Genomic DNA, 26814 nt, shown 5'->3' with positions numbered 1-26814 from the left:
AAATGAAACACTTCTTTTCCTTTATATACATAAATAAGCGTTTACTTCCCGTGCCATGATTTTCATTTTCGCCGCACGTTTTCTCCAGCTTCACTCCGATCTCACTTTTAACGCCGGTGGATTATCGAGGACAACCAGTCTCCAAACACCCCCACCCCCCTCCCTCACCCCTCTCGCCCCTCTCGCCCCCGCCACATCAGCCGTGGCGTCCGACGGAAACGCTGCGTTCAGCTCCAGCGTGTGACCGGAGGGTGTCGTGGCATTCGGGTTGGATGGAAAAAGACAAAAAAGAAAAGGAATGTGATGTTTCGCAGCAGGAAGCGGTCGAGGCGCGAAATTCTGCCGCTTCAGGCGTCCGTCAGCGTCTGGTTGTCCAGGACGATCTTCTCTCCCGGTTTGAACGCCGGCATCCCCATGTACGGGCAGCTGGCACATCGGAAGGCATCGCCCAGGTAACACTGCCGCGAAACAAAAAAGTCATTATTTCTTCTTCTGTTACTACTGATGCGAGAGGAAATGTGAAAAAAAAAAAAAAACAATAAATAAAACATTTTGAAAATGAAAGTGTCCTCACGCTCCCACAGGCTGATTTTGGAAGGTCGGTGGTCGGTTTTCCTTTCGCCTCCTGGTCCAACTCTTCAGCCAGCCCGCACGTGCTTCACAAACACACAACATACGGGATCACGTCATTTCTAAGGGCTTCAAAACGTGCTTAGAAGAAGCAGAGGTGGGTGGAGGAGCTAAAAGCCCAAATAAGTGGAAGTTTAGAGTATAAAAGTTTCTACCAAAAAAATGTATTGTTTATAAAAATGTGTCAAAATTCCCATGTCTCTTCTTTCTGTCTCCTATTTCACATGTTATGATTTGAAAAATAATCTGAAAATCGCACGTGCGTTGTGACCATTATTTTAAAAAAAAGAAATATAAAGAGTGTCGACATTGTTGTAGAGTCCTTCCGGGATTTACAGTGAGATTACAGAAGTGGCTAAATGAAGTTTTAGAGAGAGAAAAATACAAATAAAAATGGAGATACACTTGAATAAAACACAGTCAGACATCAGTCACCTGATTTCAGTACAGAAAATGTGTTTTAACAATAAACAAATGTGAGATTTGAATCTTTTTTTTTTTTTTTGTAGCTTAAATAAAAGCTTTTTTTTTTCTCTCTAAAAAAAAAACCTACTCGAGTAAGAAGCAAAACAGATGCTGCGATAGAACCAAAAAGCCCAGAGCGCTCTGCTGTGGCTCCTAAATACTCGAAACATACTTCTATTAATGAATAAGGAAAAAAAAGAAAAAGCTTTCACCAGTTCTTGCAGGCTTTCTTCTTCTTGGCGGCTCCCTCTCCACAGGTGGGAGCTTTAAGAGAAGCCGCATCGGGCTTCTTCAAATCCTCCTCGTCCAGCAGAGCGTCAGAGTCCAGCAGGTCCTGCGGCCGACGGGGACGTGAAAACACGACGCAGACGAAAAGCAGCACAAACCGCTGAACGGACCGACCTCTGAAACCGTTTCAATAAAAACTGAACCTGCGTAAAAGTAAAACGTTTGACTCACCACGTCGTCGTCGTTTATGTCGAAGGCCGACAGCGTCCACATTTTCACGGTGTTCGGATCCAGAGCGGGTTTCTCTGCTGGAAATCACAGACGGTCGAGAGAGTAATCGGCTTCACGTCAACCCCGAAAACATAAAGAGCCTCACGGGAAACCGAGAGAGGCCGTTTAAAATCAAATAGAAAAAAAAAATACAAGTATGCGACATAATGACGATAAATTATTATGAAACAAAAAAAAAGGTAGCGTCTGCACGTGTTATGTACGATGGAGGTCCGCTCAAAGACCTCTCGATAGGTCCTGTTACATGTTTTATTTCTAGCGTCTGGGTTTTATGGTGTTTTATGTGTGCAAATTAAAAAAAAAAAAAAAAAAAAAAAAAAAAAATACGTAATATTTGCTGGTTTGCAAATTATTACCTTCAAGGATTTTTGTGACAAATCTGTGATATAAAAACTCTCAATTATAATGAATTCTCTTAAAGCAATAAAAAAAAAAAAATAAATAAATAAAAATGCTTAATTCAACGGTGATCATTTTTGTAATTCCTTGCTGTACAATTTTAAACATTTTAAATATAAAACCCACATCAGGATATTGTTTTTTGCATCTGAAGCTCATGTTAGAGAAAAAAAACAACAACATTTAAACCGCGCTTAGAAAACCGACCTGGCTGTTGTGTCTTTTTCCCGAATGACAGCTTGAGCTGGCTGGACGATCCCACTTCAAAGTTGGGCTTGGAGGCAGATATGCGAACTCGAGAGAGGGTGTTGCCTTGGTAACCGGTGGCCGCCCTCAGGGAGCTCAACGCCTCGGGACTCAGTTCTGCTTTATTGACCTGAACGGGGAAGAAAAAAAAAAAAAAAAAAAGACGATCAACAGATCTGAAAGGAGATTTTCTGAAAAAAATAAAAAATAAATAAATAAATAAGTCTTCAAAAAATGTCGATGGGGTACCAATATTTCAACATGACAAGTATTGAGACTAAACAGCAAACGCATAATAAAACACTATAAAGAACAACAAAAACCTTTCAAGCATAAACAAAAACAAATACATTCACAATATAACGAGTTTCTGATGCAAGTAATCCATTTTGTCATATTCTCAATTTAACTATTTTTATGGATTTCTCAACTTAAAATTAAGATAGATCGATCGATCGATAGATAGATAGGATAGGATAGGATAGATACTTTATTAATCCCCAAGGGGAAATTCTTTCACTCCAGCAGCATTTATAGATACAGGAAAAATATTTTCCATGATGTAAATACTGTATATCAAGTTGTTCATTAAATTCATTACTGTTGGTGATTTGTTTTAAATCACCAACAGAGATTCTCAACAAATGGTTCTTTCCTCCAATTCAAGTTCGTCCAGCTCAAAATTTGAATGAATTTAGTTTGGAAAGATACGTTTCCAGGATGTTGTGACTCTTAACCCCCCCCCCCAAAAAAAACAAAACAACACAAAACAAAACGTCAGAATCTTTGAAACAATTCTCATAAGATGTCCGGCAGTCAAACAGAGTTAAATAAAACCAAACAACATCTTCCAGCTCAGTTCTCTCTACAATAGAAAGCGAGCTCTAATGAAACAGATGTTTCTCCTGATCCTGCTTCACGGTGTCGTCGCCTTTGTGGATTTGTGGAGCACTTCCCTCTGGTGCCTGATGCACTGCAGTGCAACTGTAACTGCAGAAACGTGACCTGGTTTTTGAAACAACAACCGCGCCTCACAGACACAAAAGACCCCGGGGAGTGTTTTCCATTTTTCAGTCTCCGAAGCGACTCGCTCACCTCCGCCACCGACATGAAGCCGGACAGCTTCAGAGCCGACACCAGCTTCTCGGCGGTCCTCACGCTCGCCGCCTCCGAGCCTGAAACACAAGACAGATACGACTCGAACACAACCGCAGCACGAGCAGAGCTGCAATCGGAGCAGGGCGGTGACTTTATGGATTAAAAACAGCAGAGCGATAATAAGACGATCTATTCTGTTTTTGTTTTTGAGAGGGATTTTATCCGTATAAAACATAATGTTATGAAAAATGTCTAATATTTTTTCGTTTTTATTGAAGCTTATTTAGAGGTTCAAAGATATCGTCCCTGTGATTTTTGTCGTTTTACCATCTCTGTATAAACTGTACAGCGACGCTGCCTGACCCCGAGAGTCGGCGCCATCATGCTAGTTTGGAGCAGGAAGTGACCATATTTGGGCGGGTTGGGGGAGGAGCGAGCGGCGGATCTGACCGATCTCACTGGAAACCCAGCGATACAAGTCCCGCCCACCGATAGCCGTCAGCCTGCTTTTTGAAGCGTATTTCATATTCGATGACGGGATTCTTTTGGGAACGTCCGGGGTCCCTCAGGAGGAGCTGGGTGATAAATCGACGTATGATAAATCGATTTAGCGTCTCTCACCTGTAACCGGTTCGTCCAGGAGCAGCTTCCCGCCGGGCTTGAGCACTCTGGCCATCTCCGCTAGAGTCTCCAAGCTGTGGACGGAGGAGGTGTCAGCCAGAAGGCCCGACAGCACCCAGTCGAAGGTGGAGGCTGAATGAGAGGCTGAGGAGAGGAAGATTTCAAGCTCACTCCTTAAATGACGCCTTTCAGGGTATATTAACTGTGCTGGACAGGAAACGTGTAAAATATATTCACATTTTTCTTATCCAGATGCTGATGCTCCAAAAAAAAAAGTTAATACTTTGTTTAAAAAAAAAAGAAAAAGAAAGAAACTCTCACTACTGTAGACAACTCCTAAACAATGCTTGTATTCTGCCTAAATGTCCCAATAATAAGGAATCATTTTTGATTTCCTGTTTCAACAGAAAATAACGCGCTTTCAGACTTTTCTTCACGAGAGAATAAATCCCAGCATACACTCTTTTTAACACAAAAAACAAGAAGTCTTGGTGGTTGTGACTTTTAAATCAGGCGGAGGGTAACTCACACAGCAGCAGCCTCTCCATGTTCTCTACTGCCACTTTGCCGTCGCCCCCGACGACGCCACCGAGCTCCTCCGCATACCGCTTCAAACCCGCGGGCGACGCCGGCTGGTCCCACACAAACATCACTTTGTCTCCCGCTCTGACGCCGAGGTCTGCCATGGTGTCCTGGAGGAAGCAAAAGATTCACTCAGGCTCGGGGGGAGGGTGGGGGACTTCAAAACGGGGAAAGAAAAGAAAAGAAACTACAGCATCATTTGGTATTTTGCTCATCTTGAACTGTGACATCTTTCCCAGGAAACACTACATAAATGTTCATGGGGAGGTTCAAGAATTCAGCATTTGCTCATAATGACAGACTAACTGTACCAAGTAAACTTAAAGCCGCCCCATATTTATACAATAACAAAATAAACAGCGCCGGGAAGGTCAATAGCCTCGTCCATTCAACACAACGTCAGTGAAGGTCAAAGACCACTTTCACAGTTTGACCAAAAGGGGAACTTCAGCTTCAATCGGACCACTTTGACCGGAGTTGGGTAACGTAAAGCAGATTACTGAGAGTTTTACTACCATGATTTACACTGTGTATTCGTATTTAATAGAAAGGGCTGAGCTGGAGCAGAATTTGTAATTGAAAGTTCAGCCAAGTTTAGACATTAAATGTTAAAATACCAGCTTTGAGCCTGCGAAGTTGAAGACAAGAGTCTTTACAAATCTCACAAACACTCGTCCTGATGCAGACAAAACCAAAAAAGATAATTAAAAGTAAACAGGATGCACCTTGGATCCACAGCAAAGGGGCTGAATCCTTCAAGTCTTTTCAGATATTCCTAAAAAAAACAAAAAAAAAAAGAAGCTGTTTAGACTCAGTTGTTATTGAATGTATTGATTGATGGCACACAAAAAAACAACAACAACAACAACAAAAAAGCTGTTTAGACGCAGTTGTTATTGAATGTATTGATTGATGGCACAAAAAAACAACAACAACAAAAAAAAAAAAAGCTGTTTAGACTCAGTTGTTATTGAATGTATTGATTGATGGCACAAAACAACAACAACAACAACAAAAAAGCAGTTTTTTTTATAAAACTATTCTTTTATTGACGTAAATATTTACGATTTTTTTTTTAAGCCTAAACTGAAGAAATGTCTCAACGTTTCTCTTTGAAAGTCTCCAAGCTTCTTCCTCCGTCAATAATAATCAATAAAAACCGGTTATAAAAGTGACGTTATGATGTAAAAAGCCTTTTGTTAAATAACCGTTAGCACGTGAAGATAACGAACAAACAAAAAAAATAAAAAACGTGACGCAGGAGCCGGTGTCCGGTGTTACCGCCGGTGTTACCGCCGTGAGAGGCCGTTAACGGCTAACCGCGAACATTATGCACTTATGTTTACGTAATATTGTTTTAAAACACCTCCGGTAGCTTAATTACTTCAATAAAAAGAGAGTAAAATTGGTCGTACGCCGCAATTTACCTCCCGTCTCGACTGCAGTTGAAGTGTCGACGTCAGAATTGCGTTTCCTGTTTTGTATTTTCAAAATAAAAGCTTCGCGAACGTGTTGTGCCGTTTTTGGGGGTTTTTTTTTTGGGGGGGGGCAATCGAAGTATCCCGTGGAAACGTGAAAATATAGTACGCGATGTATTTTAGAGATAATATGAAGTACTTTGTGGACAAAAGGTAGATTATTTTCCCCCATACGAAATAATTTTATGAGTTTTAGTTTAAAAAAAAAAAAAAAAAAGCCTTTATCTAGTTGACTTCCGTTTCTGACCGAGTCGCGGTTGAAGTGACGCAGCTCTGAAACCTCTCCGTGCAGCTATGGCGGTGCTGCTGAGAGGTCTGCGAGCTGGAAGGACACTCCGGGGGCTGGGCAGCGGTAAGACGGCCACCACGGCTTCTGGTTGTTGGGTGTTAGTAAAGAATATGATGGGGGGGGGGGGGGGGGGATTATTCCTGCACTGTGCATTGTTTCGGCTTTTTTTTTTTTTTTTTTAAGTGAACCTATTTTGGACCCGAGCCACTGTTGACGTTAACTGTGTGTGCCAAAGTCATGAAGGACAGAATCAGCTGACATTAAACTGGCTGCAGCTCCAAAAAGTGCATTATTATTATTATTATTATTATTATTATTATGAGGACAGTTATTGGTAAAGTAACTTGGTCAGGTAGACCTCAATCCAAACACATGCATTGCATTGTAATCATGTAAACAAGTTCCTGCAGCTGGGGGGGGGGGGGCGTCCTCTGTGCAGTTATGCAAGCTGTCAAAGTGTTTCTAATAATATAGCTCTTGTTTTTTTCTATCTACTGTATCACAGTAGGAGCTTCACATGGAGAACACACACACGTTTTATCTATTATAGGACTATATTTATGTTGAGGTTGAAGCACGCAATACAAAATAAAAGCTGCAGCGAATAATCGATTGGTTTATGATCAACCGGAATTATTCTGCAGTTATTTAGAAATTGAAATATATTTTTTGGGCATTTCTCAAATAAATATATCAAATATTTGCTGCGTTTAACTTCTAAAACATTCTCTGAAAAATTTTGTACTTTTTTTTAATTATTGTGTTAAAACCAAATTTTTGAGCTCAAAGGAAGTGATTGGTTTTGTTTAGGAATCGGCTCTCACCTGAATCTCTAGGAATTAATCCAACTATTTCTCCACCGCAGTGTTGGCCGCACCATCAGCAACAAACCCTACGTGCAGCAGCCTGAGACGAGGCTTCCACTGTGCAGCGCTGAGGCTTCGGGACGAATCCAAAACTCACAAACCCTCCTCCTCATCATCATCATCATCATCCTCCTCCTCCACAACCTACCATGAGCACTACCAGGCTCACTCTGCCGACCAGGACGCGGCAGGAGCTTCGAGGGATGAGCCGGCGGCCGAGGAGGCTGCCAGGCCGAACACCAGGTCAGTCGGAGCAGAAGCGTTCAGGATGTCCGTCACGGAGAACTTGTGTCGCGTCATTAAAGCTGCCGCTTCCCGATGCGGAGCAGCGCCGGCGATACTTCTCTCCTCGTGCTTTATTTCCGCTTAAAAACATCCCTGTTTGTCCGCGTACAGTTACCAGGACCAGAGCGGAGAGCAGGGCGAGGAGTACGAAACGGAGGAGCAGCTTCAAGCTCGCATCCTGAGCGCCGCTCTGGAGTTTGTCCCGATGCACGGCTGGTCGATGGAAGCCGTTGCGGCCGGCGCCGAGGTGAGCCGCTGTCCAAATGGAAGAACAACTCGCGTCGCACCGAACGCACCGTCGATACGTGGAAATTTGTCTAAAAAAAAAAAAGGCTTCAGTGTCATTTTAGAGAAAGCAGAGATGTTTTAATAAAAGTGCAGATGTTTGTCAAACAGTCCAAAATAAATACAGACCTACAGAGAAACTTAACTTGAAAATACGATACGCCCGACATGGGAAGTGTTTGTCCTAATTTAGTTTTTGAACAGTACAAACGGGCAAATACAAACCACCAAAACAACAATAAGATGTTATTCTTCTATTTCACACCTTCTAATGGGACATAAAAGCACCATTCAAGAAGGAATATGTGAGAAAGGACTAATAGAGTTGCAGCATGTGGTGCATCCTGGAAGCTGAGAGCTTTCAGGTTCCCACCAAGACCTGCATCATCCTCAGTTTGTGTCTCTCTTCCATCAGCTGTCCAATAAAGACAGAAAAAAAAAAAACCTCAACAAAGATCAGCACATAAACAAGAAGAAAACAGAATCCTCAGCTGTAAATAGAGATTTCAGATTGTTTGTGTTCACTATTATTTGTCTAATGTTTGTGTTGGTTCCAGACTCTGGGTTTGTCCTCGGCCTCCACCGGCATGTTCTACAACGGAGCCGGAGACTTGGTCCTACATTTCATCGCCCAGTGCAACGCACAGCTGACAGAGATCCTGGCGGAGCAACACAATCAGGTCCAGCTGGGCCAGGCGGAGTATGTACACACACACACACACACACACACACACACACACACACACATAATTCTCTGTTACAGCTCAACATAAACCGGTCATGGACAAACAATAATTTAAGGCCCATTGAGAAGGGATTTGAATTTATGAGGGTTGATGGGGGATAAAATACGGTCTCTGATTCCTGGTAATTTAACTCATCCTTCTGGACCCGATTTTAAACTTTCAGTCTGTCATAGACACGAGCATTCAGCAACTTTACATCCACAAAACTTCAGAATCATTTTAAAAGACAAACTCTTGGCTTCAGACTCCATTTAAATCACAGGGGGAAAAAAAGGAGGTAATTTCACCTGAAATCATTATTACTCGAGAGGGGGTGAAAAACATCTCGCATACGTTGGATCATTTGAATAAAAACACCAACCTGTGGTGGTAATATTAAAGCCATCCTTCCTCCCCTCAAGAAATTAATCCAGTCTGAAAGATACTTTTTTTTTTAATTAACTTTAAGATTCACTTTCCTTGAGTTTCACAAAAAAAAAAAAAGTTCTCCATTTTCATTTACACGTAACTAAAGTGGACTCTGTTCAAACATATTAAAAAATGACAGATTTCACCTTTTTCATGTGTTGCAGACCTAAGAAGACTGCCGACTTCCTGAGAGATGCCGTAGAGACCAGACTGCGGATGTACACCCCCTACATCGAAACATGGCCGCAGGTAAAGTATAACTCCGGTGGATGAGTCACAGCAGAAGATGAGCAGCCAGGAACAGAAGTGACGCAGACTTTCGTGTCCTCGTTCTCCAGGCGATGAGCATCGTCCTCCTTCCTCACAACATCCCCGACAGCCTGAAGCACCTCTCCACCCTGGTGGACGACATGTGGTACTACGCCGGGGACCGATCCACAGACGTGAGTGGATCCTGTCACCCTCCACTCCCCCCCCCCCTCCTCTTCTTCTTCTTCTGGTTATAGCTTCCTGTCCCCCTTTCATCACCACCCCCGCAATAAACAGCCTGTCACCTCCTAGGTTCCCCCCCCTCCTCACCACGCGCACCAACACCCGACTTGTTGTCACTGTTTATGGCAGCTGTCACTTCAAAATTGAGAATATATATCAAAAGAGGTTGAAGCCGGTTCCAGTTTAATCATCATCGACCACAGCAACAATCCTGCTGCTGTTAAACTAACAAGGCAACAGCCAAGAGAGAAACGGGGTTCCCACAGGTCAGGGAATATCAGGGAATATCAGGGAATATCAGCATATTTAGATATTCTGTGTATATAGCTTCTGTGTGTATTTATACATCGGGCTTTATTTCTTACATTTTCAAAATAATTTTTTTATTCTATTCTATTTTTATTGTATGCGTATTTGTAATTTAATGAATTATTGTATTTCTGTGTAGTTATCTTTCCCACCTGTATTCCTAAACTGCTGTGACGACAACATTTTCCCACTGCAGGATTAATAAAGTCTTATTTTATCTAAAGTTAACAGAGTAAGTCATTTATTAGTTGTTCTGTATTTACCGTCTGACTCTTTTCTGTTGTAGATGAACTGGTACACCAAACGGGCGGCGCTGACGGGCATCTACAACACCACAGAGCTGGTGATGGTTCAGGATTCCTCTCCAGACTTCCTGGACACCTGGAGCTTCCTTGATAATCGAATTCAGGATGTGGTCAACATGGCCGGCACAGCCAAACAGGTAGAGAGCACCTCCTATAGCATTAAACACCAACACAGATGAAGTGTGGTCATTAAAGAGATGTTTTTTTATACTCATCTCGGAGCTCACGCATCTCTAAGTTCCTCAGCTTCATCCATCAGTGGATTAATTTCATAACTGACCTCAGATCGAAAGAAAACCACCTCCTCCTTCTACTTGACGAGTACTTTCCTAAATATGTCAAAACAGCCTTCTCATGACTTTCGACCCGTTTCTCCAGTCATGTTGTTGTAAATTGTGTTTTCCGCTGTGTTGAATAGGTGCAGTCGACGGGTGAAGCCATGGTGCAGGGGCTCGTGGGAGCCGCTGTGACGGTGAGTCTGTCAGCAAAGACTGACGCATTCAAAGGTTGATTTGAAACAATGTCGGTAAACTGAATCATAAATGGAGAATTAAACTGAAGTTGGCTCGGCACGTCTTGTGTTTTACAGCTGAAGAACCTCTCGGGGATGAACCAGAAGCGATGATGTGAAACATCTCGCACTGATCACAACCATCCGAGTTGCGTCATTAGCTGAAGATCAATTTTCTCTTTGCTCTTATTTCTGATTAAATGTATGAAAAGACTGAAAGCTTTGGGTTATGACTTTTGTTAAGCAAGAGTGAGTCCCCATTTGTCACAGGCGATACGTCTCTTTTTGTCCACCGGCAGGACTTTGACTTGCCTTGTTTCACTGTCCAAGATTTCCTGCTCAGATCATTTTTTTCCCTTTTGTACAGAAGGACACAAAGATCTGTAATTTAGTTGTTGAATGCAGTTCAATAAAGTAAGTACTGTATATTTAACATATTGTTTGTCTTGTCTTGAAGATTTATATTAAATCAGTCATCAGATTATAAAGTACAGGAGTAAAGTCTTGCAGGTTAAAGTCGCTATTTTGTAAAATTTTCACTTAATTAATCCAAGAAAAACCTGTGCTATAAAAATAATTTGAAATGTAAAGTAATTTAAAAAAAAAAAAAAAAAAAAAATCTAATTAGGATATTCAATGCGATGCAGCTGTTGTCCAAATCAAAGTGTCCAATCGTAACGAACAAAAACTTCGTGGGTGCTTTTAATTTGAAATTTGGAGGCATCTATGACCCGGATGTTAAAGAAAAACCCGCCTCCGTACTTCTCTTGAGCCAATCACTAAGCGCGCCGATAACTCCTGGCCAATCAGCGGCCGGTAAATATTTCCGTGGAGGCCTTCAAGCCAGAGGAGTAGCGTGAAGTCGGGACGGTTATTTTAACGTTAAATTTAAGTCTTATTTAAATCCATAATGCCGTATGCTAACCAGCCGACGGTGAAAATCACGGAACTGACAGACGAAAATGTCAAATTTGTCATTGAAAACACTGACTTGGCGTAAGTATTGACGCTTTCTTTCCGTTCAAAGAGCGTGTGTGAGGAAGAGAGCAGCCATTATTATTCCCAGCACCAAAACACACCGACGTTATGAGACCAAAGACGTGCTCAGATATTATTATGTACCAGAATAATAATGCTGTTTACAACTGAGCATTTCTGTCAATACCGGCTGTGTGTGTACAAGATTATTCTAGTTAGTTTACGAGGAAAAAAAAAATCTGCACAGGTGCAGGTTAATTCCTGCAAAACTAAAAGCTACAATTTGTTTTTTATTGGGATTTAGGAAGAAATTAAATTCATATGCTTTTTAAAGCGTTGTTTTTTATTATTCAGTGGTATGTCAGATCCCATACAACCATGTTTTAAGATGTATAAAATGCTCTGTTTTGAAGAATAGTTCGTGTCTAATGTGATTTTTCTATTTAAAAAAAAAAAGAAAAGAAAATTACCCTTTATAATGCACCTTAGTCTCCTACTTCTTTTATTATCTATGAATACGCAAAGTAAAGCTGCAATGATTAGTTTTAGTTCAGTAATCAATGACTCGGTTGACAGAAAAGATATTGATCTGCAGCTATTTTGATGATTGATGAATAACTGGAGTCATTTTTCAAGCAAAAATCTTTCAATCGATCAATCAACTGTGTCTCCTTTCTTTAAATTATAGTAAATTGTATGTCTTGCAAACAAACAAAAACATTTATGACATCACCTTTTGTCTCTAGTAAGTTGTAATGGACATTTAAAAGACCAGACGATCAATCTATTATAAGCCTCAAATGTAAAAACTTGTTTTTTCTCCTTTTCAGGGTCGCCAACTCTCTCCGCCGTGTGTTTATGTCAGAAGTTCCCACAATAGGTAGAGTAACGCTTTTTAATGTATTGTAACTTTACATTGCAGAGTTGTTGTGGGATAATTGTAACCTTGGATATCTGATTATAAAAAGTACTTTGGTCCACATGCAGTTTAATTTGATGCATCAAACCTCTAAAGCACTAACTCGAACTGGCTTCGCTTCATTTCCAGCGATCGACTGGATCCAGATCGACGCCAACTCGTCCGTGCTGCACGACGAGTTCATCGCTCACAGAGTCGGTACGCGTCGCAGCCTTTAGAAAGACCGCAGTGTGACGCGCTGTTGCAGCACGATAACAACCTTTTGTGTGTCTCCTGTGTTGTCAGGCCTCATCCCGCTCACCAGCGACGACATCGTGGACAAAATGCAGTATTCTCGGGTGAGTGGACCTTCGATTATTGGTCCTCTGTTCCAGTACAAGATGGCAGAAGAGCATGTCAAACGAGAGGGACGAAACCAGGCAGACAAAAACATGAAACATTTGCACGACCACGCATTAGGATTCGATTTAAAACTCCTCTCAACCTGCTTCAGTTGGAGCGAGATCGGCAGCTCATCCCACTGACATGCAGCTGTATTAAAAAAAAAAAAAAAACTGAGTTGTGATTCAGAAGTTAGAAATTATTTTCAGACATTAACATAACAGAAATAACAGGTTTTTTTTACTTTGTAATAAGAGTTTTCTCCCAATAAAACTAGTTTCTTACCTTTTCTGTTGTCAATAGGGGCTCCTATTTGTTTACAATGTTCTCACTGTAAGAGTCAGACAAACAAAGTTCTTCCGAGCTTTTAGTCACAAAAAAAAAAAAGTGATGGATTTGCAGCAATACAGATCCCATACATAAAACCGGTAATTGTTTTGTCAAAAAGATTTGTATTCGGATTAATTGAAAAGTTGCAGCTCCTTCTGTAACTGCGTTCAGCATCAAACGTCGTTTCCCGTGTGTCTCCGCTCGTCCCGCAGGACTGCACTTGCGATGATTTTTGTCCCGAGTGTTCGGTGGAGCTGACGCTGGACGTTCGATGCACCGAGGACCAGACGCGTCACGTCACCTCCCGCGACCTGCTGTCCAACAACCCCAGAGTTATCCCAGTGAGTCTTCTCAGAGGTGGACGCAGGAGGAGAAGCTGACTGTCGTTCTTATTGTTTTTTTGTTTTTCAGGTGACTTCCAGGAGCCGAGACAACGATCCCAACGACTACGTGGAGCAAGATGGTAAGCGTCCAGCTTCTCCGTCGGGGTCAACTTCTCCACCTTCTCCACCCTCTCCTCCCACGTTTTAACCATCTCTCTCTTCCTTGCCGTCTTCCGCTTCCTCTCGTTTCGTTCATCCCGACGCAGACATTTTGCTGGTGAAGCTTCGTAAAGGTCAGGAGCTGCGGCTCCGAGCTTACGCCAAGAAAGGCTTCGGGAAGGAGCACGCCAAGTGGAACCCAACGGCGGGGGTGTCCTTCGAGTATGACCCCGACAACGCACTGAGACACACGGTCTTCCCGCGACCCGAGGAGTGGTACGTCTTCCTCTGTGTTTCTCCTCGTAGAGGGACGAATGTTTTAATAAGAAGCGTATCGATTGACTATTGAACGGATGCACTGATTCGCAGGCCGAAGAGTGAATACTCGGAGATCGAGGAGGACGAGGTTCAGGCTCCCTACGACCCCAACGGGAAGCCAGAAAGGTGAGCAGAGCATATCTGATGGGGGGGGAAGCAGTGAAATCACCCTTTTTGTGTGTGTGTTTTCAATTTTTTTTATTAAAGGCAGAAACCCTGAAATCGGCTCGTCTCTACTCTGCGCAGGTTTTATTACAACGTGGAGTCGTGCGGCTCTCTGCGACCGGAGACCATCGTCATGTCGGCGCTGGCTGTCCTCAAGAAGAAGCTCAGCGACCTGCAGACGCAGCTGAGCCACGAGATCCAGAGCGACGTGCTCACCATCAACTGAAGACAAAACCTGCTGACGCGGCAGGATTTCACACGCCGCTGTTAACACCAGAAGTATGAAGACGACTGCAGCTGTATCCTCTCTACAAACTGACCTCAGATCTGGATGGACTTGTTTTCGTTTTCATTGACTTTAACATCCATTTCTTGTTTTTTTTTTTTTTTTTTTTGTCTCAGTCACCAAAAGTGTAAAATTATGTCGGCAGCGATCAAAACAAAGGCCGTGTGTGTGTATGTTACAACATGTATTTGTTCGAGAGTCAGTTTGTCTGAGACCGATACAGATTTAGCTTCGTTGTTGTCCCACTGAAAACTGTAATTATTTTGTTAAATGTTTCTTTTTAAATAAATATTTTGGAAGGAACATCTGTTATCTTCTGTTATTTTATTTTTAGTTTCTCTGTGGGTTCAAGTATTAATTTATCTGCAAAGTACAAGAAGGAAAGTACAAACAGTCTGAAAATGAGATGGGGGGGGGGGGAAAGGGTAACACCTGACATTTTACCACATAAGCAAGATAATGCCTCAGAAATTTTTATTTTATGTGTGTGGAAAAAAACTGGATAAAAAAAACCCAGCAGTAGCAGATGAAGTGTGATAAAATATTTAACGAGCAGGTGACCAGGAAAGACTATTGATCATGGCCGACCCCTTTTGATGGTCTCCTATGATCATGGTCAATAGATTTTTATCAAGAGGCTGAAGTCTATCAACAAAAACTTAACTGGAGACAAGCCTGGGACCGTTAGTGACTGACAAGATCTTAATTTTGCAATATAACAAGTTTTTGTGTATGTTTTTATTGTCTAATTGAGGACACGGCAGTAGATTCAATTAAAGTACAGAAATGAACTAAAATAGGGGAGAAAAAAAACCACAACACAAAGTTACAATTTTCTTATTGAAAATGAATAAGCTACAATAGCTGAGGAGCTGAAATAAACATAAAATAGCCAGCTGACAGCTTTTATTTTGGCAAAAGATTGTAACATTTTTGTTAAACTTCCGTCAAGGAGGCTTTTATTTTGAATGTTTCAAAAAAACATATTTATTCTTGCTTTGAGTGCGACCCTGAACACATCACGTCTCCAGATGGAGGTCAAAACTAGCTCTTTGTGAACAAATATCTGCGGGCAGTCGGCTGGCGAGCTGCGGATGTTGAGGGATGACGACCTCCTAGAGAGGATGCTGTCACGCGGGGATGACGAGGTGAGCCGTATTCTTTTGCCAGAGAAGGTCACGCCAAACTTCATTCGGATTTCTTCAAATTTAAGGTTTCACTTATTAGCAGCAATTCTTACGTGCAATTTTAAAAACTACCACTGTATATGCTGACATATCTAGACCAGCCTTTTAATTCGGCATTAATGTCATCTACGAAACGGCTTTAAAAAGCCATACTTTTTTAAATTACAAGATACCGCCTATTACGGCGCATTTCAGGTAAGGAGGAACTCCAATTAGTGTTTTTTTTTGTTAAATTAATGTTTTTTTATGACATACTATGCATGCCGAATTTACCGAAATTGAACTGAACGCTCAGTTCAAGAAACAAATGTTGTCTTAGTGCATGTTTACGTATGCCTATAAGTGAGACACCGTTAAACTGGTAATTTCCTGAAGCAATTTGGTTGGAAAACCCGTTCACGTAAAATGACAGAAGGTGGCAGACGATATCCGTTTTTTTGAAGATGAGCGTGCATGTAAATGACCTGCTAATTTGCTCAGTCATGCACAACCTACATCACTAGTATGTCACGTACAATTTGATAAATTAATTGAAAGATAAAAAAAAAAAAATAACTCCCAGCTCTCTGAAGCAGGCTAAATATACGTATAATTGGCACTTTACCAGGTTCAATTGATAAATATTGTTTTAAACTTTTGACCAAAAAAAGCATCGTGATTGGAATTCATAAAGTTTGGAATAGGTTGCATTTCCAGTAAAAAGAAATAATAAAAACATTGTCCATTTTTGAAATTTCTTATTTTAATACATTTTTGCTCTTTACCTGCTGTGATTTGTATTTTCCCTGTAATAAAGCATTTTCTATTATCTTAATATTTCAGCTTTACAATCCGATGAAACAGGAGCAAAGAGGATCCGACCATATCTGACCTTCACCGCTGTGGACGAACCGTCGGACTCAGAGATGGCTGTGACGAGGAAGAGGTTCTCCTCCTCCTCAGTTGAAGAAGACGGTTCAGGCTTCTGTGACAGTGCTCACATGTCTGCCTCCGATACATCCAGCGAAGAAGAACATCCCTGTGCACCTCTGCTCTGGTAAGCTCTCTATCTGCTGCCTCCATCACTCGTCCATGTGGCAGACACAAGACTCGTAATGGAAGTGACTAACACAAGTGTTTTTCTGTGCAGCTGCCACAGCGTCCAGGACTCTTTGCTGAGCTCCAACAGCAGCTTCACCGGATACAGAGGCGTCCTTAACTGGATCATCATCCTGCTGGTCAGTTTCTCATTTCGTCCTCCTAATTGGTGGAAACAGGATATTAGTTTTATATTGAATTACCAAAAAACTATTAGCTGTCATTCTGATTTCCAGGTCCTGACTCACGCTCACCTGTTCTTGGAGAATTTCATACAGTGAGTGTACATAAATGCATACACAGTATTCTGGCCCAACCTCTTTTCAGCTGTACATTTTCTGCTTTAATTTGAGATAGATAGATAGATAGATAGATAGATAGATAGATAGATAGATAGATAGATAGATAGATAGATAGATAGATAGATAGATGTGTCAGTCCACCACCACGTTGGTACATACTAAAATATTGTGGCAACTGTTTGATGAATTGACACATTCATGAATTGTGAGAGCTGATACGGGACTCTTGCTACTCGCAGTATTAAAAAAAATTCCCTGCAGCCCAAAAAGTATTTTCCCCGTAGACCACCTGTGGTCTGTAATCCTGTGAAACAACAGGACAAAAGGGGGGGAAACACTAAGAAAAAAATGTATTCAAGTGGGTGGGCGCCATCTATTAATCCAGTCTTTAATCCAACCTACATTTCAGTTGCACAAATCAAAAATGTTTATTGCAGCAGCCGAACATGTTTAGAGTTTGGCGTCTAGGCTACGCCTCTCATCACGTCGTCATCCTCATTATCATCATTCACCACATCACTCGACCTCTAAGAGTTGGGGAAGAGCTGAACAAAGTAAAACTGACAGCAGGTGTCATACAGACATATGAAAAACTGCTTGGACAAATATCAGAAATCATTTTTTTAAAATTCACTCAGACCAACGGTGTTTATTCATTACAGTATTTTATCCGTGTTAACCAGTAACTAGGGACGAGTTTATGTCTCACACGGGCGCTACAAATGACTTTTCCTTTGTTTTCCACTTCTTTACAGACATGGCTTTTTGATAGATGTCAGAAAGGTTTTGGGGCATCTGATTGAGGACAACTGCAACCGGCCATCTGTCAACCTGATAGTGGGTGAGGAACTCTTTTTTTTTAGAAAGAATGATACCAAACAGCCATTAGACAACTGAAAATGATATCAGATTAACCCATAGTCAGTAAACTCAGCGATGGGATGAGGTTACTCCAGCAGTAAATAGTGAAACCATATTTAGCTTGTTGTTAAGAATGAACAAAATATCCTGTCCTATATCGTGCTCAAGCGTGCAGTGCACACATCTGTCCACCAGAGGATTTTGTGTCACTATAACACTTTGTCTGGTCAAGTGTGAAAAGTACTGACAGGTATGACCTGAGCGGCCCCTATAGTGATGTCACCCATTGGTTTTGTGAACTGTCGTTCTGAATCCTCGAGTTTGGGTTTTTACCGCTTTTAGAGGCGTAATATCTAATTAAAACTGCAAGCAGTGATATGCGGGCCCTCGCAGCTTCACGTCGGGGATCCAGCGGGTCGGGGCCGCCGGCTCCCCGACGTGCAGCACACGAGGGTTGGCATATTCCCGCTTGCAGTTTTATTTTTTTTCTCGATCTTGTTCCTTATTCTTCTTCTTTTTTTTTTTAAAGGCTTTTTTTTGGCGGCTTTAACATCTTCAAAAACTCATGAAACTTGAAAATCATGAAAATTGGTGGCGCAGTGGTTAGCACTGTTGCCTCTCAGTAAAAGGTTTCGGGATTCAATTCCCCCTTCTGTTATGACTTTTTTTTCTTAGATCATACTATAGCATGTCATCCAAATGACTTTCGTCTTTGGTGCTCGGGCCCTAATTAATGACGGGATTATTTTTCTAATGGACTGCCAAAAAACTAATAAGAAGAAGTGACTTTAGCGAATGGCACCACAATGACTTGCATTGACTTCATATTTCATGAGAGAAGTTGAATGGGAGTCTATGGAGCCAGAGCCTTTTTTTGAAAGCCATCCCTAGTGGCCGTCAGTGGTATTGCAGTTTAAGACACTTCCGCACTGGCACTTTTAAAGTTCCGCACTATAAGGTCAAGGGTTTGATCATGGTTGAAAAAGGAGGTCATGAGACAAAGTACAAAGACCTTGTAGACCGATTTCTTTTAAGTAACACAAATTAGCTACGTACATATTTTAACAAATTTCACTTATTTATTTAAGACACTAAGGTGACATACGTAATGTAATCTATCTAAAACGACTTAACCCAAACCGTGACCTTTTCCAAACCTTAACTAAGTATTTTTGCCGAGCCAAAATGTAACAGTGACACGGTGCCCTCTAGTGGACTGACGGGTGTATTACCGGGTTGAAATAAATGTTTTTCTTCCAGCTGCCAACGTGTTTGCCCCGATAGCTTTGCTCCTGGAGAGGTGTCAGGAAAAGGTGAGTCTTTGTTTTTCTCTTCCAAATTTAGACAGGGCATCATTTTCATGCTGCTTTTACGTGCCAGTTGTCTTTTAATATCCTGTTAAACAACTCAAAATAAAACGTGCTGTCAGGGAGCGCTGTCCGCCGCCAACGGCCATCGTTTACATCTCACACTGCTGGGGTTGCTTTTGCTGTTCCCCGCTGCAGTCATCGTACACGAGCCGATGATATCGACAGGTAACAACTTTATGCATGCAGCTGCATCATATTTACTGTATATATTCAATAAAATGTAGTTATTCTAAAAGTTGCATGTGACAGCTGATACGATCAGCAGCTAAAGTCGGTTCTACCAAGCCCCTGGAGGGTCACAGTGGGAATTTTATCCTGGACTAAAGAGAATAAAACCAGAATTTTTGAAAAATGACACTTAATCGACTTATCAAGTTAAAATAAAACCTTTCCAGCCTACATGAAGCCTATAATTATGAATAAGTAAGTGATGTTTTATGATAGACCCTTTTTATGGCTGACAGTTTGACTTGACGAAGAACAGGTGAAACTAATGATGGCTTAATTCTATTAGTCCCGTTTATCCATTACAGTGACATTGTTAACACACCTGTGCTTTGAAGTGTCAACATTTCTGCAGCGATGTTTCTGTTTCATCGTCCACCAGGTGGAGCGTTCTTCTCTCTCTGGTTCTACACTGTTCTGGGGATGAAGCTTTATTCATACCAGGAAACTAATCGCTGGTACCGCCTGGCTCATTTAGGTATTTCTTCAACACCACAGGTTTTATTGACGCCATTTCAAAATAAAAGCATTCATAAATCCACCAACTGCTGCTTTTTTATTTGTGTTCAGAGGAAGACAAGAATGGATCGCAAAAAGACCACAACGAGCATCTGACGCTCCGAGGTGAAACTGCTCGTCTGGGATTAGATGATATTGGATTTTTTTGACAGTAACTCATGAGAAAATATTTTACTTCTTTGTGACTTTGTCTTTGGTTTCTCAGATCTGTATTATTTCCTCCTCGCGCCCACACTGTGCTACCAGAGAGACTTCCCGTGTACTCCCAAGCTCCGTGTCAATAAGCTGCTGCACAGGTTGCTGGAGATGGTGAGCTGAACAGCCAATAAATAATATAAGATATTAATTTACAGAGTGAGAAATATAGACACATAAGAACCTTTTATGGACATCATCTCCTTCCCTAATTACAAATAAACCCCATATTAATAACAACATAGCTTGCTAGTATAATAAGGTGCACAGTATGGAAGCTTTCAAGTGCCAAAATAAACAAAAGAAATAAACTGAAAAACTAGACTTGTATATATATATATACATATGAACTGATATATACATATACCCTTTTTGTGTTGCATTTACTCATAATTAAATAAAACAAACATTCTGTATGTTACGTTTGAAATTATCATTATTATTATTAGGATTTTATTTACAATCACAACTCCCTTCATAAAAATTTGTGACTTAAGCTTTGTATTTAATTCTACTCTCCTTCACTTTTTTCTTTTTGTGTTGCGATTTAATTTTACGACCCTAGAATACAGTTTTGGTTTGATTATGACAGTAAATGCATAAAGGAAGAGGAAATACACAATCATATAGTGTAAAGTAGAACACAGTTACTCAAATACATAAACGCAAGAAGATTAGTTATTATGAATATTGCCAGTAAAATAATAGGCTCTAAGAAAGTCAGTTCTAGCCACTATAAACAAAACTATCTAAAAAAAACCAACAACCTCTAAACTTTTCCTTTGTCCAGCGAGTATCCACACCTTTCATCAGGCCGACTTCTTTATGCACAAAAAAACAAACTAATAGAGATATAACAGCACACAAAAATATACAGAAGGAAAGAATATGCAAAAACAAAAAAATAGCTGGTTGGAACAGATACATGTGCTCCCGTATATTTATACTATTTCAAATTTCATATAAACATTCACTTGGTCCCTTGGATGAACTGATTAGACCTTCGGGGTCAAAGGTCACTGTGACCTCATGTCCCATTGTTGTGAGCCCAGTTAAGTCAGGAACATCTCGAAGGAATTTCTTCAGATTAGGGACGAACGTTCGCTTGGTCCCACGGGGTGAACTGATTGGACGTCGGGGGGGGGGGGGGGGGGGGGGGTCAAAGGTCAAATCCTTCTGCACACACTGCAAACCATTCCCCATCATGGATAATGCAGTTCATCTAACTGCAGCGTTTTCCTCCTTCAGGTGGTTGTCATCCAGATCATGGTCGGCATCGTGCAGCAGGTACAGCAGCGTCCTTCTGTTTTATAAAGTGTGCCACCATGTGTTTACAGTATCTGGGAACTTTCCAGTGCATTATCTATCATAGTGTCGTATCAATACTATCCGTGCACCTTTTTTTTTTATCCTCTCAGTGGATTGAACCCATCTTCCAGAGATCAGAAAACTCCTTCTCTGTGAGTGATCCCTCTTATTTTGTAAATACTAAATCAAATATAACTTCCCACCCTGCGTAACTCACTGTTTTACTTTCTTACGTTAAAACACAGAGTATGGACATCACTATGAGAGTGGAGCACCTGGTGGGACTGGTGGTGAGTCATGTTGAATTGTTTTTAAACAAAATTCAGACTTTTTAGACGCATCAGTTTGGAATTTCCGGGACTGTAAGTGCTAAAATAACTAAGCTAAACTAACAGACAACATCTGGCTGAAGTGGTCACAGATAATCTTAATAACAACAAAGCTAAGAATGTTTGGCCCTGATAATTAGAGATAAAAGTGTTTGTCATAGACACAAAATAGTGGGGAATTGCTGTTAAATGTGTGACATATTAGTATGGCTGACTCGTGTTTTCCTCTCAGGCCCCGACTCATTTCCTCTGGCTCCTCTTCTTCTTTTTGAGTCACTCCTACCTGAATATCTGTGCAGAACTGCTGCACTTCGGTGATCGACATTTCTACGGAGACTGGTGGTCAGTTGTTTCTGCACACTGTGACGTCACGTGTGCGGCGGCATCGCTGTCTAAACCGCGGTTCATCTTTTGTTTACAGGAACGCTACAACTTTGATCACTTTCTGGAACACCTGGAATATTCCCTTTCAGAAATGGTGTCACAGGTATTCGTATGTTCTTGTATTTGAGTCTTCAACGAGGCCTCGGGTTCGACTCAGAAGACGTGACTATCAAATGATTCCCTCCTGCTTGTGTTTACATGGTTCTCTCTCTTCATGTGTATGAAGACACGTGTACTCGCGGCTGGTGGAGAGAAACGTTCCTCCGTCACAAGCCAAGCTGCTGGTCTTCCTGATGTCTGCTGCTCTTTGTGAGGTACAGTGTCATACTGCATGAAGCAAACACCGCTCCCTCTTGTGGTTCATTTGTTTGCACGCCCACATTAATCATCCCTCTCTCCATATGAGCCCGGTTCACTCTCATTAATTTCTGTGAGGCCGCTTTCAGCCAATTGCCGACATTAAGCTGAAACTATCATGACAATGGTAATATGCTAATGCAGGTATAATATCTGTCATGTTCACCGACTTAGTTTAGCGTCTTAGCATGCTAACATTGGCTCATGGGAATAATGATAGCAATCAACTTTCTTTGTGTAGCACCTTTCATGCAAAAAAAAAAGCTGCTCAAAGTGCTTTGAAGCCAGAAGATGACATGCAGTGCTTCACATAAAAACATATAAAGGAACATAACATGTTAAAATGTAATTATCTTTTTTTTTTTTTTTTTTTTTTAAGCACGAGAACAGATGAAATTAACCAATTATCAAATAAAATAGAGTTCAAATATGGAATAATGCCTTAAGTTTTACAGGTATTTTGGTGATAAATCAAAGTATTGAACAATCAAGAGTTTGAAGCGTTTTTATTTTTCTGCATTTTAAAAGGTGTCTTATAAACAAAGCTGAGCTGAGTTGTAGTTTGTTATCAGAGGATTTCTTTACACTACGAATCAGTGTAGCAATCACGTTGTCAAACGATAAAAATAATGATTTTCATTATGTCAGAGCCTTAATTTAATTTGATTAAATTTCGGTCAATTTCAGGTCGTCTGACAAAATGCACACAAAGCAATAAACATCTGCCGTGATGTGTTTCGTCCTCTCTTCTTCTCCAACAGTATCTGATCGCTCTGCCGCTGCACAGCTGTCGTCTGTGGATCTTCCTCATGATGGTATTTGAGGTGAGAACAGACGGTGACACCGTGCTCCAGTTCGGTGTGTTTTTCCAGCTCCTCCACGCACCACGCGGTTAAGTCGAGAAGGTTTTCCCAAATTCTGCGTATATTTATTTATCCCAGCGAATGCCCGTGTCTTCTACTTCCAGCTCTCGGTCGCGGTATTCCTCGGAAACTACTTCCAGGGGAACTACGGCAACGGTTTAGTGTGGCTGTGCCTGCTTCTGGGCCCTCCTCTGGCCGTGACCACCTACTTTCACGACCACTACGTCGGCCTCCGTCGCCCGTCGTCCTCACCGCTGACGTCAGACCGCGGCGTTTTTCTGCAGCTTCGGTGACGTCCGGGAGAAGCGTCCGGGTGAAATCCCCGACTGCACTGCATTCATGAGTAGACTCATTTGACCGAGGATCCGTTTTCATGTCTGGGAAAGAGAATCCACGAGTTCCACCCACTTTTAGCAATACATATACCCTTGTATACTCGTGTGGACTTATATGTATTGGAACTACTGACTATGCTACACTTCCACATCTGCAAAATGTTAATGCAATAAATACCTCTGTTAGTGCTTTACAAGCTTTTGTCTCTCATTCACACATCGGTGGTGCTCGTCTGCCATCAGGAGCAACTCTGCGCCCAGGCTTTTTTTTGTATTTTTTTTTTAGTTAGACAACAATCTGATCTGCTTTGGCTTTTTGATGATGTCACAGAATGGAGTGTCGGGATCGTGACATCACAAGGTAGAATTTCAAAAAATCCAACACACCAGTGAACACAGCTGGAATTTACACACACACACGCACACACACACACACACACACACACACACACACACACACACGCACACACACACATGTCTAACGAGCGAGAGATGTCTTCAGACATGGAAAGAGGCAACGGAAGAACACCGGAGGTACATACGGCACATTTATTTTATTTTCCGCTGTATTTATTCACCTGTGCAGCGTATCTGAAACAAACCGTGCTTGGCATCGAGGGAACACGTATCAACGGACCCTAAACTTTCAAACTTTTTATTTGTGTATCAGTGGTTTCCAACCGTACCTGGAATAATATAAATGTACTCTCAATCACTCGGTTTATCTGCACCTTGATGCAGATTTTTCATATAAAACTTTATTTCAAAAATGAGTAAAAGTTAGTTACTGACGGTGGTTAAATGCATTTTACAGTATTTGTTTCTGGATTGTATTTCTGTCTTGAGAGTTGTTTGTTTGTTTCTGAATTTGTTCAGTATCTTTGCTGGCTGAAAATGAACAGATGAATAAAAGTATTTGTAAACTGTTACATTTACTAAGAAAAAAATATGTTGGCCAAATTGAGCGACAGTTATGTGTTATATCACTCAGCATGGACTCGACCTGAATGTAGACTTGGTTTTGACGTTATGGGAATATATATATATTTTTTTTTACTACAGTCAGTTGTGAACTATATATTTGTGATTTGTTTTGTGTGTTTTCTGCTTCAAAACAAAATCATTTCAATCTTAATTTAAGTTCTATTGAACGGTTCGAGAAGAATCCGTGTTGAGTATTGTGAGGTTCACAGTGACCAGTTTTCTTATTTTTGCACCCAGTTTGGGAAACACTTTGTCAGACATCCATTTAAAAAAATTTTTTTTTTTACTCAAACCTAAAATGAAGAGGCAATACATCATGCAGCACTGGTCTTTTCATCCAAACACAACATGTATAATAATTTATTTATCCGTTTTTTTTTTTTCTTCTTCTTCTTCAGCAATAAATTACATTCATGCTAATCATATTGTTTTTATCTCTCCTGCAGCAGTCCCTGAACCACGGCCTCGTGCCCGTATTTGGTTTGTTCCGTGCACCGCTAGATCCCAACAACGACCAACAACAGCTCTCCAAAGACCTCGTGCACCGTCTTCATCAACGCCTTCTCAAAGCTCAGGAGGCCGTCAAGACTCTGAGAGCTGAGAACGAAACCCTGAGGAAGGACAACGAGAGGCCGACGCTGAAGGACAACAGCACGAAGAGGGGAAAGGAGGAGGTGGAGGACTTCCAAAAGGAAAGGGAGGCGCTAAATGAATTGACTAGACAACAGTGGGAAGAAATCAGAAGTCTGAAGATGAAGCTGTTGGAGTTACAAAACCAACAAATGGAAGAAGGGACGGGCACGTCCGAGAGAATAATCCAAGAGGAACGAACTCGTGTGGAGAGAGAAGTTGCCTCGCTTAAAGAAAGGCTCCGCAAAGAGATGAACAAAAACAAAGAGGAGGAGGCTGTTACAAAACTTAGAGAATCAGAGTTGCAGAAGAAAGTGAATGAATTGCAAAAGGATGTTCAGGAAAAACGTAGTTTTATCTTGAGCCTGATTGATAAATTCAACATTTCCATAGTGGACTACCGAAACACTTTCATCCAGCTGAGACAGCATCAGTCAGAGCTCTGCGAGAAATGGGAGGACAAATGTAACGCTGCGGAGGAGAGGCACAGGAGAGAACTGGATGAGAAGGAGGAGAGCTGGCAGAGGAGGGTGCAAGAGATGGAGCGGGGGAACGAGGTCGAGAGGATGTGGCTGCAAAAAGAAGGAGAGTGGAGACAGAAGACCAGCAGTCTGGAGGAGGAGATCAGAAGGCTGATCGGAGGGCAGCGCCAGGTAAATACTGACCGTTTTGTTTTTTGTTGTTGCTGTGGGTTGAATGAGTATTACAGCATTTTAAGAACTAAAAATATCACTCCATACCAATAGAAACATATCTGAAATATATATTTTTGTGTTTTCAGGGGCCTCGAGGAAAAAAGAAACGAAACCTGTGGTGGAAGAGACGCTTCAGGTTTAGTGGAAGGCCGTTGCAGAGCAGACAGCACGGCGCGGAAACTGTCCCGCTGCTGTCTCCCTCGTAGAGATTCCCAGCTTTGTTATTGGCTCTTTGTTGCACAGCGGAGCTTACGCACAATAAAAAAAACGCCTTGAAGGTCTCACGCTGTTTAAATTGTCTTATCGTTACCGCTCATTCACCTCTCGGCCACGTAACGACGGTGAATAAAAAATAATTGGCTCTTATCAATGTTAACAATGAGTTAAGTGATTATGTTTGATGTGAGAGGGCCTACTTGTGGTGGTGAAAAGTCAGAAGTATTACATTATTTGACAGTTATTCAGTTGTTAAATAAATTATAACAGCACAAAGACGAAACAATTGTCCATTAAACCTGTTTTTTTTTTTGTTGTTTAATTATAATAAAAACAAAAACAGGATATAGACATGGGAATATTTATTTGCATTTATAATACAAACTCTGTTTGATGAGTTTATTTAGGTATTTTTAATCCTCTACACTTTATAGCTCAGTTTGGTGTAAAATTAAGACTTTCCATATTTTATAAACACTTATTTTACGTGATAATTTTTGCTTCCATTATTTCTAAATCTCTGCAATTACCGTTACTGCGCGTTTTTTTTTATTCTGTCAGGCTTGTGACGTTATTACAAAGGT

At 41.2% G+C, this 26814-nt stretch overlaps 4 protein-coding genes across 6 annotated transcripts; 3 read left to right on the top strand and 1 right to left on the bottom strand.

Annotated features, from left to right (window-relative positions):
* Positions 1–262: 262 nt before the first annotated feature.
* ciapin1 (cytokine induced apoptosis inhibitor 1) lies at positions 263–6043 on the bottom strand. Of its 2 annotated transcripts, none has more exons than XM_069161883.1 (10): positions 5988–6043; positions 5286–5335; positions 4508–4670; positions 3979–4122; positions 3355–3434; positions 2221–2389; positions 1555–1631; positions 1308–1429; positions 575–656; positions 263–458 (listed from the first exon to the last, which is right to left on the bottom strand). In XM_069161883.1, exons 3-10 carry the CDS (start codon positions 4662–4664, stop codon positions 348–350), a joined length of 942 nt encoding a protein of 313 aa, XP_069017984.1. In that variant the 5' UTR covers positions 4665–4670; positions 5286–5335; positions 5988–6043; the 3' UTR covers positions 263–347. The 2 variants fall into 2 exon arrangements, with proteins under 2 accessions (XP_069017984.1, XP_069017985.1); XM_069161884.1 differs by having other exon boundaries at positions 5976–6015.
* Positions 6044–6280: 237 nt separating this feature from the next.
* coq9 (coenzyme Q9 homolog (S. cerevisiae)) lies at positions 6281–10967 on the top strand. Its single transcript, XM_069161881.1, has 9 exons — positions 6281–6390; positions 7193–7436; positions 7590–7725; positions 8321–8463; positions 9082–9166; positions 9256–9360; positions 10005–10160; positions 10442–10495; positions 10613–10967. Exons 1-9 carry the CDS (start codon positions 6333–6335, stop codon positions 10646–10648), a joined length of 1017 nt encoding a protein of 338 aa, XP_069017982.1. The 5' UTR covers positions 6281–6332; the 3' UTR covers positions 10649–10967.
* An 82-nt stretch (positions 10968–11049) lies between these two features.
* polr2c (RNA polymerase II subunit C) lies at positions 11050–14696 on the top strand. Its single transcript, XM_069161885.1, has 9 exons — positions 11050–11530; positions 12343–12392; positions 12561–12629; positions 12717–12769; positions 13355–13483; positions 13554–13605; positions 13732–13900; positions 13994–14068; positions 14189–14696. Exons 1-9 carry the CDS (start codon positions 11445–11447, stop codon positions 14331–14333), a joined length of 828 nt encoding a protein of 275 aa, XP_069017986.1. The 5' UTR covers positions 11050–11444; the 3' UTR covers positions 14334–14696.
* A 712-nt stretch (positions 14697–15408) lies between these two features.
* Positions 15409–24699, top strand: LOC138206641 (diacylglycerol O-acyltransferase 1-like). Of its 2 annotated transcripts, none has more exons than XM_069163484.1 (18): positions 15409–15541; positions 16403–16616; positions 16710–16797; positions 16894–16934; positions 17715–17800; positions 19081–19133; positions 19250–19355; positions 19798–19893; positions 19986–20039; positions 20140–20243; positions 21378–21416; positions 21548–21589; positions 21683–21727; positions 21999–22108; positions 22188–22253; positions 22377–22464; positions 23269–23331; positions 23475–24699. In XM_069163484.1, exons 2-18 carry the CDS (start codon positions 16486–16488, stop codon positions 23661–23663), a joined length of 1401 nt encoding a protein of 466 aa, XP_069019585.1. In that variant the 5' UTR covers positions 15409–15541; positions 16403–16485; the 3' UTR covers positions 23664–24699. The 2 variants fall into 2 exon arrangements, with proteins under 2 accessions (XP_069019585.1, XP_069019586.1); XM_069163485.1 differs by lacking the exon at positions 15409–15541 and adding an exon at positions 15566–15775.
* Positions 24700–26814: the final 2115 nt, after the last annotated feature.

This window comes from Embiotoca jacksoni, unplaced genomic scaffold, assembly GCF_022577435.1.
Source record: "Embiotoca jacksoni isolate LCO1_2020_lvr unplaced genomic scaffold, fEmbJac1.0.p SCAF_3, whole genome shotgun sequence".
Classification (NCBI taxonomy): Eukaryota; Metazoa; Chordata; class Actinopteri; family Embiotocidae; genus Embiotoca; species Embiotoca jacksoni.
Note: the sequence above shows the minus strand (reverse complement) of the source record. Positions and strands in the feature narration are given on the sequence as shown.